Raw genomic sequence first — 15,771 nt, 5'->3', positions numbered from 1 at the left:
GAACGTTATTAGACATAGCTGAATCGTTGTCATTTAGGAATAAGACCACGTGGATGTTTGAATCGAGATTGCCATCTTTTGACGATCAGTTGTGCAGCTCTATTGGGCATTAAAAAAAAAAAAAAAAACAAAAAAAAAAAAAACTATTAAACACGTCTTGAGACCCTTTCATTCTGTTCCATTGTGTTGTGCTCCATCTGGCTGTTTTTTAAGGGACAAACATTTCCCGTTTGAACGACCTCCAAACCTCAGTAATGGCACATGGCAGTGTGAGTGGTCTCCTGATATTTACTCCATTCCTTCATACTCTCATTTCTATTCAACATAGATTCTCCATCACTTCATTATGCAAACTGACAGCTGAAAGAAAGATTTCTCTATATATCACACTCACTCGTCTCTCCACCCACTATCCTCACACACTCTCCATCTCTATATTGAGCTTCCCTCTCCAACCACCTGTGATTATACTAGTCATCCTCTGCTCTCTTCACATGTCATCAATCACAAATACATATATGAACTAGACAGAGAGAGAGACACTCAGATATTCAATGTGAATGCTCAAACTAACATTAGGACCCTGGGAAAGAATAAACATCATCAAATGAGACTCAAATTGTCTTGATTACAAGAATCACTCTGAATGAATTACTAAAAAGACTACTAAATCCCATAGACTTGACCCCGAGTCATATCTAGACACCAGACTTTGGGTTGGGCTGGAAGCTACAACCTAGTAAAGCCCTAGCAATCATCTAGAACAACTTAGCAACTGCAAAGCAATGTGCTAAAAACCACCCGTAACAGCTTCGCAATGTCCTTCATACCTTTTTTCTTTCTCTAAATTGTGAATCTCACCTTTCTCAGTACATGTTCCCTATTTATTCTTTCCTTCTCTACATTTTCTGTTTCTTATTCTCTCTGTGAGCTGATCTCTAATGTTTTGTGACTGAGTAAATCAGGCTGTCTAGGTGGATACGTGTTTAATGTAGCTCAGAAATAGCTGCATTGCTGGAGTGTGAAATCTCTTCAGCTTCGCTCCAGTGACGGGATTTTTCACCAGAGCCCAGAGACCAAACACACACATCTCAGAGCCAGTGTGTGTCTGTGTGTGTGACTGGTCTTGACAGACTGCTTTTAGAAGTTACAATATTTAACCAAAATCTAGGGATGTTACTATACCGATACTGGCATAAGAACTGGTTCCAATGCCACGCTCATGTACTCCTTAAAATGCTCCGATACCAAAAACCAATATTATCTGACATACGAACGTCACCACGTAAACATTCAGCGCACAAATTAAAATCACGTTATGTACAAGTGTGATAATTAAACCTCAAAGGCTTTGATTTAATTAGATAAAAATAGTTTGCATGTGCTGCTCGCTTCAAATAAGAGCACTTGTGAATGTGTGGAGCTGCTGTTGTGCTGACGCCGGCTGCTCAAACCTTTTAGAGCTCGTTAATACACGGAAAACATCATCATGAACACTGCATGCTCTGTTTTTAGCATATATCAGCTAGCAGAGCGTTAATTCACTTTTTAGAGTGAGACACATAAAGACCACATATTGATTTCATAAAATAGCAGCCTTTTGCGGTTTAATAATCACCTCCGTGAAATTGGCACCCCATATAATTAAATAATCACCAAAAATATTCCATTCGTTTGTGCTGTGTTTGTGCCGATTTGTGCTGCAAAAATGAACGTTTGTACTGGTTTGGTGTTTGAGATATTAAGCATTTTTTTGGGGGCTGTGTGACGTCACTCTCCACCACATCTCGCTCAAATCGATCCAAACCGGTGCTGGTCGTTTGTGCTCGGTTTGTGCCGTTAAAACAAACGTTGTAAATATTTCCCTTCCTTAGATACAGCAAGAATGTTTTCGGGAGCGGTGATGTCATTCTCCACCCCATGTTGTCTAAATCGCTCCAAACCGGTGTCATTCGTTTGTGCTCCATTCGTGCCGTTAAAATGAACAGTGTTTCTGTTTCCCTTCTTTAGAAGAACAGATTTAATTCGGGGCAGTGACGTCACTCTCCACCCCATGTCGTCCGAATCGCTCCAATGTCATTCGTTTGTGCTCGATTTGTGCTGGTTTGTGCTGTTGAAAGAAACAATCTAATTCCCTTGCATAGAAATAACAAAATTATCTCCCGTATCTGTGACGTCAGTCATGCATTTACCTCATCTCGTCCAATGCACTCATTTTCTGACTCGATCGTTTGTGCTTGCTCGGTGCAGGTTTCTTACCGTTGCTGTCATTGTTTTTATTTATTTATTTTATATTGACAGTTTGATCATTGGCAGTAACTTCAAGCTTCAAATTCAAATCACATATGCCCTGTATTTGTGCGCGTGTAGCACTTGTTTGAATTCACCATGTGTAAGCTATATTGGTACTTAATATAATGTTGTTTGTGCTCTGGTTCATTGCTGAACCAATAGTATTACATCTTGTTTATTACCATTATGTTTTAGGAGTTTATTCAAAGTAAAAATTAGCCTAAATTCACCTCAGTAAATATATTGTTAAGGCAACTGCGTTATAATAACCGTTTGCTCGATATTGCGGTAAAGTTAGTTTTATATTTGACATTCGTTTGACATTTGCGACAATACCCATTAAAATCTCCGTGCCTCTAAAAGTTTCAAGCCAAACCAACTTGGACATGCATGAATAGGTTTTCTTTGCCTAGCACAAAGCTGTATAAAAATATATATTTTTTCATATAAATTGTATTAGCCCTATAAATCAATTAAACAATTTAACCATTTGATATTATGACATCATAACAAATATTAAATGTTCTTAAAAATATCGCTTTCATGACACAAGGCTCTGTTTGTGGAATTGACATTCTATATGTTTTCAAATAAATATAGTAGTGTAAATGTTTGCAATATTCTACCTCCATTAAACTCCGTTTGACATAGACATAAAAAAGTACTGAATATTTACTCCCCAAAACAAGTCTTGTGCTATATGAAGAATAATATTCTGAGTGTTTTACAGTTGGTTTAATAATCACATTGGGTCATGCAGTGAGAAGCTACCGTCAAAACAACACAGAATCACTTCATAATAAAAGCCGTCAAAATAAAAGCCCAAAACATACAGTATCACTACTGTATAGTTATGCTATATTCACTGTAATACTACGACTGCTAATAATAATAATAATGCATAGTAATTGTAAGATATTTAAGCAATATCTCACAGCTGTGATGCTCTGTTGTGCAGCACATTTTAGACAAAATATAACTACTATGTTTTTCTTTTAATTGTGCTGTGAGGTTCTGTATTAAAGCACTTCATTTGATAAAAATAATACAATATTGTGTTGAAAATGAATTCTTCTATTTTCATTTGATTAACGTTTTAAGGAATTCTTGTTCTCAAAAAACCCCCCCAAAAAAACAAGAATAATACATTTAACATAGAGCTGTTCAGTAATGACATCAATCTGTATGCCATCACATCATTAGTCAAACACGTCTCAACTTCAAAATGCTTGGTGTATAATTTATCAGAAAAGCATTATAGTCCTTATGTAGCAACTTATTTTTATAGTCCACAATGGTTTTAAAATTCACGTTTGAGGTTTGATTGTGCCTGATTTATGATGAAGTAATTTTAACCACAGAATTTATTTTACTCTTAAATCCAAAACAGCAATTCTAAAACCCATAGGAAATTCCAGAGGGGTGATAATAATCTTCCAGATTTTAAGACTAAAAACTGTACAGCTCTATAGATGAAGTTACTGTTTACAAATAAACGATTAGCAGCGACACTTTCAGGTTCTTTTGGCACCCCAGAAAAGAACTCCTTTTAATGAGTGTCTCGCTCAAATTGAGCAGAAAATGACTGAAAACACCCGTTTCCAAAAGAATATTGCCAATTTGGGCTTCTTTCAATTTCCACCAGGATCAGGACAAACTCAGGATGACATGAATTATCGAGGCTGCTCTATTAAGACCTGTTTGCCTCACAGCTGTTGGAAGGAATCGCCCAAACTCTGTTCGCAAACGGCTGTTTTGTGAATAAAAGTGATGCAATACTTCTAAAATACGTTTTATTTTATTTATATGTGTCATTTATTTTGAATGCAGAATGTAACTTGTTCAATCGAAACTGGCAGTTATTAAGTTGAGTATAAAATTATTATTTACTGTGAGTTGACAATAATTTAATCAGTAAAGACACATACTGAATGTCTGGTAGTTTTCATTTTTGTATTCCATGTTTCCTCAGGCTTTATAACAGTGTTAAACATGTGAGGATGTGTATTCATCAACTTGTTACATGAACATCTAAATCATACAAGCTTATGAAAACTGGTTTTGTTAATGGTTCAAAAATAACCTACATACTTCTTAACAGTAAACCATAGATATCCTTTCATAATAACTGTACTTGACATGAACACACAATATGCCATTAGACAATGCTTAAAAGATTATTAAAACTGCAGTGCCACCATTAAAAGCCGCTGCTCAAAAGAACCCGGAAGCGTGCTCGCCCGCAGCGTGACGCCACGGTAACTTCATCTATAGCGAATTGAGCTCGTCACAAAAACAACAAATTCCACTGGCTCTGATCAAGTGGCAAAAAATATTCTATTTCTATATTTCTACTAAGTATGGTTATCTATCTATTCTACTTCTATTCATTCTCTGTATGAGTTGAGACATTGATATACCCATTTATGGACTTGAACAGGTCTACTATGATCTGGATTCGTGACTTTGTTGGCTCCATCAGCATCTCAGAAGGTTTGTCAGCAGATCACTCTTTCACAATCTGTGACTGTGTACGTGTTATGCAATGAATAAAACATAACCAGTGTTAACAGGTGTTAAACTGACCTTATCAAAGTCTGTCCCACAGTATAATGTACCCATGCCTTTCAAAACCCTGTATGAGAAATATCTGAAAGTGTGTGTGTTTGAGACTCACTGAGACAAGAACGTTTGGCAGCTGCACTGGCGCCTCCACTGCACAGATTCCCTCCACGATGAACCAACTCTAACTCCAGATTCGTCCTGAGAAAGAAAATAAGTCAGCACAAGGAAAAGAGCTCTGTGTGAAGTGCAGAATGTATCACAAAAAGGGTTATAAACAGAGAGGGCTTGCAGTCAAATGATCAACAGGTCAAATGATTCAGTAACACTTTACTTGAGAACAATATAATGCATTATTAAGGTATTATTACTGCATTATAATGAAGTAATGAGGCACAAGAGGCTAAAGAGTGTTGTTAGGCACAATGCACTGAAGAGTAACTATACTGAATATTTACTTTCAACAAAGTATGCCCTTGAGTGCCTTACTGCTTTTTTAAATGATGAATTTTTCTGTAAAGTGACAGTAGTTCAGCTATTTTCACAATAGTGCAGCTTTTCCAGTAATGAACTACATTTTCCACTGAGTAGCGCTGTAGAGTCACAAAATGCTAAATTTGTCTCAATGTATTGTGAACTCAGCAATGGAGCCGAGGGAGTAATCAAACATGCTCACATCAACCATCCTCTCTCTATCATCTAGTGCTGGAAAACCGAATCCGTAAGTGAATCGGTTCTTTCAGACAGTTCGTGTAAATGAACTGGTTAAAATAAACAATTCACTTACACTGGCAGCCAAAAATTTGGAATAATATACAGATTTTGCTCTTATGGAAATAAATTGGTACTTTAATTCACCAAAGTGGCATTCAACTGATCACAATGTATAGTCAGGACATTAATAACATGAAACATTACTATTACAATTGAAAAAAAAATAAAAAGAAATACTTAAACTACTTCAAAGAGTTCTCATCAAAAAATCCTCCACGTGCAGCAATGATAGCTTTGCAGATCCTTGACATTCTAACTGTCAGTTTGTCCAGATTCTCAGGTGACATTTGACCCCATGCTTCCTGTAGCACTTGCCATAGATGTGGCTGTCTTGTCGGGCACTTCTCACGCACCTTACAGTCTAGCAGATCCCACAAAAGCTCAATGGGGTTAAGATCCATAACACTCTTTTCCAATTATCTGTTGTCCAATGTCTGTATTTCTTTGCCCACTCTAACCATTTTTTTTTAAATTTTGTTTCAAAAGTGTTTTTTTCTTTGCAGTTCTTCCCATAAGACCTGCACCCCTGAGTCTTCTCTTTACTGTTGTACATGAAACTGGTGTTGAGCGGGTAGAATTCAATGAAGCTGTCAGCTGAGGACATGTGAGGTGTCTATTTCTAAAACTAGAGACTCTGATGTACTTATCCTCTTGTTTAGTTGTACATCTGGCCTTCCACATCTCTTTCTGTCCTTGTTAGAGCCAGTTGTCCTTTGACTTTGAAGACTGTAGTGTACACTTTTGTAAAAAAAAAAAATCACTTTTTTGGCAATTTCAAGCATTGTATAACCTTCATTCCTAAAAACAATGATTGATTGATGAGTTTCTAGAGAAAGCTGTTTCTTTTTTTGCCATTTTTGACCTAATATTGACCTTAAGACATGCCAGTCTGTTGCATACTGTGGCAACTCAAAAACAAACACAAAGACAATGTTAAGATTCATTTAATGAACCAAATAGCTTTCAGCTGTGTTTGATATAATAGCAAATGATTTTCTAGGACCAAATTATCAATTTAGTATGATTACTCAAGGATAAGGTGTTGGAGTGATGGCTGCTGGAAATGGGGTCTGTCTAGATTTGATCAAAAATTTCAAATAGTGATGGTGCTGTTTTTTTTACATCAGTAATGTCCTGACTATACTTTGTGATCAGTTGAATGCCACTTTGGTGAATTAAAGTACCAATTTCCTTCCAAAACAACAAAATCTGTACATTATTCCAAACATTTGGCCGCCAGTGCATATTTAACATTGGGAACTTTGATTAGTGAGTTGGGTCTTTCAGACAGTTCAATGAACTATTTCACATAAATGATTCACTGATTCACTTGAGCCCTGTGCAGCCTTAAAGGGACATTGCCTTCTTTTTTTTTTAAGTGAAATATTTTGTTAACTACTGCTGTTTATCATTATATTTCGTAAAACATAATACTTAGGATAAAACTTTGTGTTAGTAGCTTTTAGTGAAGCCAACTACTTTTTGAAAAGAGTAGCTGACTGTAGTCGAACTTCTTTAAGTTGAGTAGCTTGCAACTTTGAAAGCTACAGATTCAAGTAGCTTCCCCAAGACTGATTATTAAGGACAGACATTTTAATAAATTAAAGTGATGTGAGTGATGAGTTTGAGTCTATTTATTTATACAGGAAAAACAAAAAGTTTAAAAAGTAAAAACAATGTTTGCTAGGCCCAATTCAGACAAAAAAAGAAAAAAAAGAAAGTAAGGATAAAAAAAGAAAGGTTAAAAAAAATTGTGGGGGAAAAAAGCAACAAAGACACAAAGGATGTTAGCCATTCTCGGAGACTTCAAGAAAGTGCCTCAAAGTTTCAATCATCACATTCTGCCATTTACTGAGATACATTTTGCCGTTTAGTAACAGAAATTAATGCTGTCACAGAGACAGGTGTGATTTTCAGGAGACCCAATTCAGTTATCTCTGTCAGGTAACAGGGACATTTATGTCTTGAAGTAAATAAATTTTGTGCCGTTAAAGTATAGCCCCCAACATAAAACGTTGCTTTGCAGCAAAAATAATGATCTTCTATGGGTGCTGTGGAGTGATATGATGAACAGGTGTTTCTCATGAAATCTGTTACAATATTGTGTATTTGGGCACAACCGGATTGACCAATTAACATCCAGGACCGGATTCCACATTGTAATATAGTTCATTAGCCTACATGTTTTGTGATTTTGTAGATATATAGACTTCCTGCATCCAGATTATAGAGCCAGAACTTTTAATACCTTACAATAAACACTGCACTGCATTATATCTTTTCATAAGTAATTGAAAATACTAATAATTTACATGTTACATGACAATTCTTCCCTACTTATGGTCACTCCTTCAAACAGTATAATGCATATGATAGAACACAATTTGGTGCTGATTATGTGTTTTGATGCATTACATTTTAAAATGTATAATTCCAAACAAGTCAGGTATAATACATGTGGTTATAATTATTTCAATATACAACTGATCAGAATGTGTATTATAAAGCATTATGAGTGCATTAGTATGCATTATGATGTCCTTTATAATGCATCACATATAAAGGAAAGTGTTACTCATGCTTCCTCCAATCATAGAAAAAGGGGCTGATGAACACACACATACACGCACGCACACACAAATGTTGATGAATTTGAGTTGTGCATCTCCTCCATTATAACAACAGCAGAAAACAGAATATGGCAGTCTGTGTGCACTAAAATCAAGTGCTTTAAATTAACAGTGTACATGTTGTGTCTTACAGACACTTAACGTAAGCCAAATAATGAAACCCTCCTGGAGAAGAAAGGGGATTGGGGAGGGAGAAAAGGTGCAAATATGGAAGAAAGAGGCCATTTCAAGTAGATAATGCACTAGTGCATGTTCCAGCTGCCTGCAACTGATAAGTGAGAGTGAGACACTGACAGACAGACAGGGAGGTGTGAAGGGCTAATGGCCTGAGCATTATGAAACTCATCCTGTTGAAGACAGGACAGAACAACAGATGTTGAAGAGAGAGCAGGTGGATCCTGCAATCACTGAATCACATGAAGTTAACAGACTAAACAAAGAGACCATCATCCATCAGAATGAGATTAGATGAACAGAGAAAGACAGAAAGAACAAAAGGAAAACAAAGAACAAACAAATGAACGACTGGAAAGGAGATAAAGAACAAATGGAAGAACAAACAAACTAAATGATGAAGTGGAACAAACAAAGAAAAAAAAAGAAAAAGAAAAAAACAAGAATGAAAAAGAAACAAAGAAAAACAAAGGACTAGCAAATGAAAGAACAAGCAGAGACAAGAATGAACAAGAGAAACAAAGAACAAAATAAACAATGAAAAGAAAATAGAAAAACAAACAAAAATACACAAAAAGAAAAAATGAATGAAACGCATGAGAAAATGAAATAAAGAACAAACAAATAGCAAAAGAATGAATGAAAGAGATTATGCTGACAGGTTGTGGGATGAATAAGTGACGGTGGTGGGTTTGGCGGAAAAAAATAAAAATAAAACTTCATTAAGCAGGGTGTTCAATAAATCCATGCGGCGGAACCACTGATCTGAGGACAGTCTACAGGACCAGGTAAAAATCAGTCAATACACTTCTCTGACGTCTGAGTAAAAGTCAGTGCTGCTGTACATACAGCACAAATGACATGCGCACACCTGGGGACACTGATCACATTCAAACACAAGTCCAAGAAATGACAGCAAAAATGGTGCAGAATCACTTTTATGACACACTCCTGACATTACACAGTGAGATTAATGTCTATAATGCAACACATTAAAACGCTTGATGCTGTACTCCCTACCTGCTTCTAATGTCAACTATCCCTTTCATGCCTGGAATTATGCCTTAAAATGCTGCTAACGGAGGCAGCTCACTAGGTTTTACAGAAACAGACAACTTTAAAGAACATCTTAAAATACTGAACCAAGTTATGAAGCTACATGAAGCAAAAAATCATTTGATCGGCTGTTAGAAATGGCTGATATAGGATGCACAATGCATTTATAAAAGGAGTTTCATGCTCTTTCTCACCTGGCCACAGAGTACATGAACAGGAAGTCATTGTCAGGCGACCCTGGGTTCTTCCCATAATCCATGTATTTCTTCTGCGTGGTGTTTTTAATGTCCTTTATAACCGATTCCATTTCTTTACTCAGGTTTGACTCCGCCTGAAAGAAATTCACAAAATACAAATCAGACTTGTAATGGACGTCACGTTTTTCAGAGCTTTCTGCCGTTCACTTCTGACACACACGACTCTAGCTGTGAGACTGCGTGTTTTATGAGGTGTTAAATCCATGACAACTTTTGGTGGGACTTGAATGATCACATGGATGTCAGCAGTGCTGGGAATTAATTAACTAAACATGATGCTACTAACTTATCTACATTTCTTAGCTGTTTTCAAAATACTGCAGATTTTCCAGTAAAGAGCATCTGATTCATTTTAGTTCTGACTGTTCATTCAAATGGAATATTAATTAAATGGTTAAATAACTGATTCACCAATTTATTTAAATCATCACTCGACTGGATTTCTGGAACTACCTGTACGGCCTTTTGTCCTGTAAATATTTTGTTAAAGGAATAGTTCACCCAAAAATGAAAATTCTCTCATCATTTATTCACTCTCATGCCATCCCAGATGTGTGTGACTTTCTTTATTCAGCAGAACACAAATGAAGATTTAGAAGAATATCTCAGCTCTGGAGGTCCATACAATGCAAGTGAATGGGTGCCAACATTTTCACATAAAGAAAACATAGAAGTAATCCATAAGACTCCAGTGGTTTAATTCGTGTCTTCAGAAGTGATATGATAGGTGTGGATGAGAAACAGATCAATATTTAAGTCCTTTTTCTTTTTTTTTTTACTCAAAATCTCCACTTTCACATCTGAAAGTTAAAGTGGAGAATTTATGGATTTAAACACTGTAGTCATATGGATTACGTTTATGCTGCCTTTGTGTGCTTTTGGGAGCTACAAAGGACTGGTCACCATTAACTTGCATTGTATGGACCTTCAGAGCTGAGATATTCTTATAAAAATCTTAATTTGTGTTCTGCATAAGTCATACACATCTGGGATGGCATCAAGGTGTGTAAATGAAAGAATGAGCGAATTTTCAGTTTTGGGTGAACTATCCCTTTAAATTCTGCTGTTTAGCACTATTTTTATGCAGTTAAATATATATACCGGTATATATGTTTTACTTTTATTAGCTGTGTTAAATATACAATAGTGTATTAATGTATTCAGTTTGAAGCAGTCACCAATTTATTTTTGGTACTTTTCAATAAAAAAAAAAAGACACTATGAGGTAAGCCTTAGCAAGACAAAGGCGGCAGCCACTTTATAAAAATAAAATATAAATGTAATTTCCATCTGAATACTACTGAACACAATACAGAATTTGAGATGTGCTGGGAATGACACAGTGTCTAGAATTATCATTTCATAAAAATGTCATAAATCTCCTGTGATGCATGAACATACACTGTTGGACATTGTCAAAAGACAAATTAATGTTTTAACAAGACTTTCTTGAAATGTTTCTAGAAAGACATTCTAGAAACAGTGTCCGAAGTCAAAGAAACACTCATTTAGCTACAATGTAGTTAGATTTTTTGTAATTATTTTTGTAAGTACTTTTTAGTGCAGCCAACTACTTTTTCGAAAGAGTACCTTCACTGTAGTCAAACTACTGTAAATAGTAGTGTGTGGCTTGGCAAGCTAAAGCAAAGTATCTTCCCAAACGCTGGAGGTGAGTGTCACAGCATTTGTCACTGTGAATGAGGATGGAGGGATGAGATGGACAGAACAGAAAGAGGGCGGGTCACTCTAATAAATACCAGCGTGAGATCTCTGTGCCTTATGCTGCCGCTTACTGGGAAAATGCCCAGCTGCTCCTGCAGATCTTCCACCTCCTTCACCAGTGTGCTCATGCTCTTGTTGCTGGCCGTGTGCCAGGCGCCTGTCTCCGTGCCACGCCCTGGCCGACAGGGCAAAACACTGTTGGCGAACTGACGACACAGTGGGCAGGTGAACTCACCCTTATCCACAGAAAACCCCTGCAGAACCTGATCATTCTGATGAACAAACACATTTCACCAAGATTAATTAACAGATAGTATAATCAGATTTACATCTCAACAGCTGGCTCATTCTCAAAAACATACCTTATGTTCTTAACAGACAATAGAACGCAACAATGCCCATCCACTATTTCAGTCATCATGGTTCCAGAAGTATTTTTCCAATTCATTTTCTTTAGTTTTTTTTCCCTATGGGATCTCATTAAATCCTTCATAAAATAGTTTTAAGCCATGAACTAAATCAACCAGCTCCGAGGTGAATCACAATATCACAAACTTAGATTTGAAGCAAAAAAGTATTTGAAAATCGAACCAAAAGATAAAGTACAAGACTGTGGACTTTAATGAGGGAATTCACTACAATACAATGAGCTCATTAACATGTGACCACCCACATTTACAGTACATATCAGCACCTATTCAGTGTTCAGCAACCTCAGAAATACGCATCTCAAATGCATTTTGTGTCAACACTTGAATTGGACTTCGAGGGGAGGGTCTTTTGTTGGGTGATCCAACAAAACGCTCTGGATCCCATTTACACCTGTATTTAGCAATGCCCACTTGTGATCTGATCACGGGAGACAGATCTTAATACCAGGTATAAACACGATCTACGGGTAAAAGAGAGGGTGAAAAATGGTCATGAAAAACTGTTTCTGTTGCAAGAAAGTGGAGTGTCAGAAAGAACATGTCCTTGACATGTTACTGCCAAGTAATGTTACCTCTAGAGCTAAAAGTACAGTGCCTTTTTTCTCTCTGAACATCAGTTTATATCTGATGATGTTCAAGTTTATTAAGCATATGGTGATGTCAGATGGCCACATTAGCATAAACACTACGGCCCTCTGAAAGCCTGACCTCAATGATGGATGAGCCAGTTACAACAGATCAAACCTAACCCCTGACTATTTCTACCCCTCCATAACTACTCTCTCTCTTTACTAAACAGGCTAAATAGGCAAAGAAATGTTCTGGAATAAATTCACTGATGTAGACATTTTTAATTCGTAAATGGTGCAAACATTTTGGAAATAATGAAATATAATAAAACAGAATATTATTGCTTAAGCTTTATTTTTGGCAGACTAATGCATCAGCGTCAAACTGAAGTTTTTTTCCTCATGTATAACAGATGACGGCAGTTCTCTCGGTCAGGGGTTTGTGGTTCACAGGGGCTCAAATGCTGTGGGACTTTTTAATAAATGATGAATTGATGTTTGAAATGCAGCTGACAGTGTGTGAGAACGCTGAATACTGAATTTGCACTTTGACAGGAAAGTCAAACTCTAGCACTGAAAGACTCTAGATAGATCAGAATCCACTCTACGTGGAAAAGCATAAAAGATTGCAGGATCATCTGTTAGGTTAAGTCAATAAAGAACTGCCGAAACGTGAGGCGGCCAGTGAAAGGGCACCGCATTATCTTTAGCGAATTAGCATATACTCTCTAAAAACAAAAGTTTTTCCTGAGTGTTAGGGTATGGCTTCCTCTATAGTAGTTTCAAATAAACTATATAAAGCTCATAAACTCAAGATGCAGTGTGAAGTATCTTACCCGTAAGGACTCCATGTAAGACTTGTGACAGTCTATATGCAGAGTGTGACCACACGTCTGCACATATACACCACCATCCCAGCCAATAGACACTGACTGCAGACAGGAACTCTGGGAAAAATATGAAATAAATAAAAACACATCAAAGTGGCTCTCGTTGAGCCATTATCCCACGTTGGCACTATTTTACAGCGGATCCTTCCTCTTCCAAATGGGAACTGTGAGCTACGTTGTGACTGGTCAAGAAGGATTTCGATTACATACAGGCTCGATTGCTCTTTCTGAGTGTCCCGCACGTCTTCGTCAAATTAAAACCTGACTCAGTGTATTAAAAAATGTAATCTGAATTTAATGATCTGAATTCATGCCAAATACATTTGAATTTCAAGTTAGATGTAATTCAAATTCAAAACTGCAATTTGGCACATATTTCATTCCACAGTGACTTAGTTGAGTCATACGAATGAATCCCTCTCTGCTGGAACTGTTTCACACTGAGAGAGAGATTCAACACAGCTGGGCCAATGAGCATCAGTATCTGAACTAGGGCTGGGTTATATATATACCGAATATTGACTATACTGTATAAATGCAATGATTTTGGTGATGATATAAATGTAAGCAATATCGTGAATATAGCGATGATTTTAATTGTGCTTTTTATTTGGCCATTAAGTTTCATAAAGAGCGCATCGGCCCTGTGGGTGCACAGAAAAGCGTATCACCCAAGCTCGTGTTTATAACGCTTTCAGAGCAGTTCACAAGTACTGTGAAAGAAAAATACTGCATGTTCAAGCACTCGCGCAATTCCAAACATTACTAACCGCTATACAAATCTACAAAAGCACAACAGTGTAACAGAAAAGGAGGAGATGACAGCGTTTCACCAGTTGCAGAACATTGTAAACCACACACTGCATTTTCAGTGTCAAAATAAAAGCTCCAGCTGAAGGTGAAGTAAAAAGGACAGAAATAAATTACTTCTATATAAAACTAATCTAATACTCAAAATAAAAATAATTTTTTTTTTTTTATTATAATAATAAGTTGACTGTGTCCCGCAGTAATAATTTCGTATTATGCAATATTCAACTTCCAAAAAATACGTTTCACACAAAAAATAAGAGCAGTTTTAGCACACCTTGTCCATTCACAATAAAATGATTTAGTAACATAAACATAATTTCATTTACATGTATAATAAATATTCTGTACCTAACTTTCAACATGTTCACATACTTTGAACTCGCTTTTAATGCTGCAATAATTTAATAAATACTTTTGAATCCAGAAATTATTTTGATTGCATTTGCTTATTTATACTGAATCGTTAGCATTTTGGCTGTGTTCTCACAGAACGATGCAGACACACCAACGCAGAACTACAAATGCAAATTAACATGTTGCCCACTACGTGCAGCCAATGCCGTAGGTTCGACACAGAAGCATAAATCAGCCTTTGGTGGTCGTTTGTGTAGTGTCAGCTTGGTAGAACGCACTTCTGCTGCTGTTTGTATTTACAAACATAGCCAATCTTCTTATTTAGCCTATGGCATGATTCATTTGCATACTGGTGGATCTATGAAGTTCACAGTAATATGAATATATCTCACGATTTACTTTTATTTGATAAACAAATCTTATACTGGTTTGGGTGATATTGTTATTACTTGATATTTTAACTTTATGAACTGAAGACAAATAAAAGATAACTGCATTTTGGCATTCAAATGCAAAACAAATAGTGTGTTTATGAGCAGGATCAGCCACGTACATCTTTAAAGTAGCGTTGCATAAGGGTCAGTCTAACGTCATGGGTCGCTCCACACGTGTCCTCAGGGTAGATATGTTCTTCATCTGTAGTTGGCAATCGCTTCGGCGTGTCACTACGGCAACGGTGCCCCAACACTGAAACACACACACACACACACACACACACACACACACACACACACACACACACACACACGCACGCTCTCTTTATGAATGGCAATCGTATGCTGATTAACTCCCATTATTACATTTATGACACTTGAAATTTGCATACTACAATGAAATATCATATCAATGTCAAAACTGTCATTTCAGAGAGCAGCAGATGTTTGTTCCCTCGAATACCATGAAACAGAGTGATGACTGAATTAGAAATAAATGTTAAAAAAGGGCTAAATCAGCAGCCTGTTAGTCTGTCCCAGCTCAGAGCACCTGTGTGTTCATTTCACACATCTGTTACAAAGTAAGGATGGGTCAGGATGATCAACCATGATGGGCTAGTACATTAGAAATGTTGAGGAGTTCATCAAGTTTATTTTTCTCTATTTTTTAAGTGCCAATGCTTTATAGGGGATGCATTTAAAGGCGATGAGGGCGTCAATTTGAATAAATAAATAAAACAAAAGTAAAACAATAAAATAAAATAAAAAACATCTTAAGACACCTGCATTCTGTTCTATTCCTTTGCACTGTCC

The 15,771-nt window shown here is 36.6% G+C and overlaps 1 protein-coding gene across 4 annotated transcripts in view; it reads right to left on the bottom strand.

Moving 5' to 3' along the window:
• Positions 1 to 15,771, bottom strand: part of LOC127448054 (E3 ubiquitin-protein ligase ubr3) — a 131,650-nt gene that overhangs the window by 34,177 nt on the left and 81,702 nt on the right. For 2 of the 4 annotated variants that reach the window (XM_051710308.1, XM_051710309.1), the window contains 5 exons: positions 15,078 to 15,211; positions 13,304 to 13,414; positions 11,503 to 11,739; positions 9,683 to 9,819; positions 4,970 to 5,055 (listed from right to left, as the gene is read on the bottom strand). In XM_051710308.1, coding sequence (XP_051566268.1) covers positions 4,970 to 5,055; positions 9,683 to 9,819; positions 11,503 to 11,739; positions 13,304 to 13,414; positions 15,078 to 15,211 — 705 coding nt within the window. The remainder of the gene's footprint in view (positions 1 to 4,969; positions 5,056 to 9,682; positions 9,820 to 11,502; positions 11,740 to 13,303; positions 13,415 to 15,077; positions 15,212 to 15,771) is intronic. The other 2 variants (XM_051710310.1, XM_051710311.1) reach the window with 1 other exon arrangement.

Source organism: Myxocyprinus asiaticus, chromosome 11, assembly GCF_019703515.2.
Source record: "Myxocyprinus asiaticus isolate MX2 ecotype Aquarium Trade chromosome 11, UBuf_Myxa_2, whole genome shotgun sequence".
Taxonomy (NCBI): domain Eukaryota; kingdom Metazoa; phylum Chordata; class Actinopteri; order Cypriniformes; family Catostomidae; genus Myxocyprinus; species Myxocyprinus asiaticus.
The sequence above is the reverse complement of the archived record's forward strand: the minus strand, read 5'-3'. Positions and strand labels throughout refer to the sequence as shown.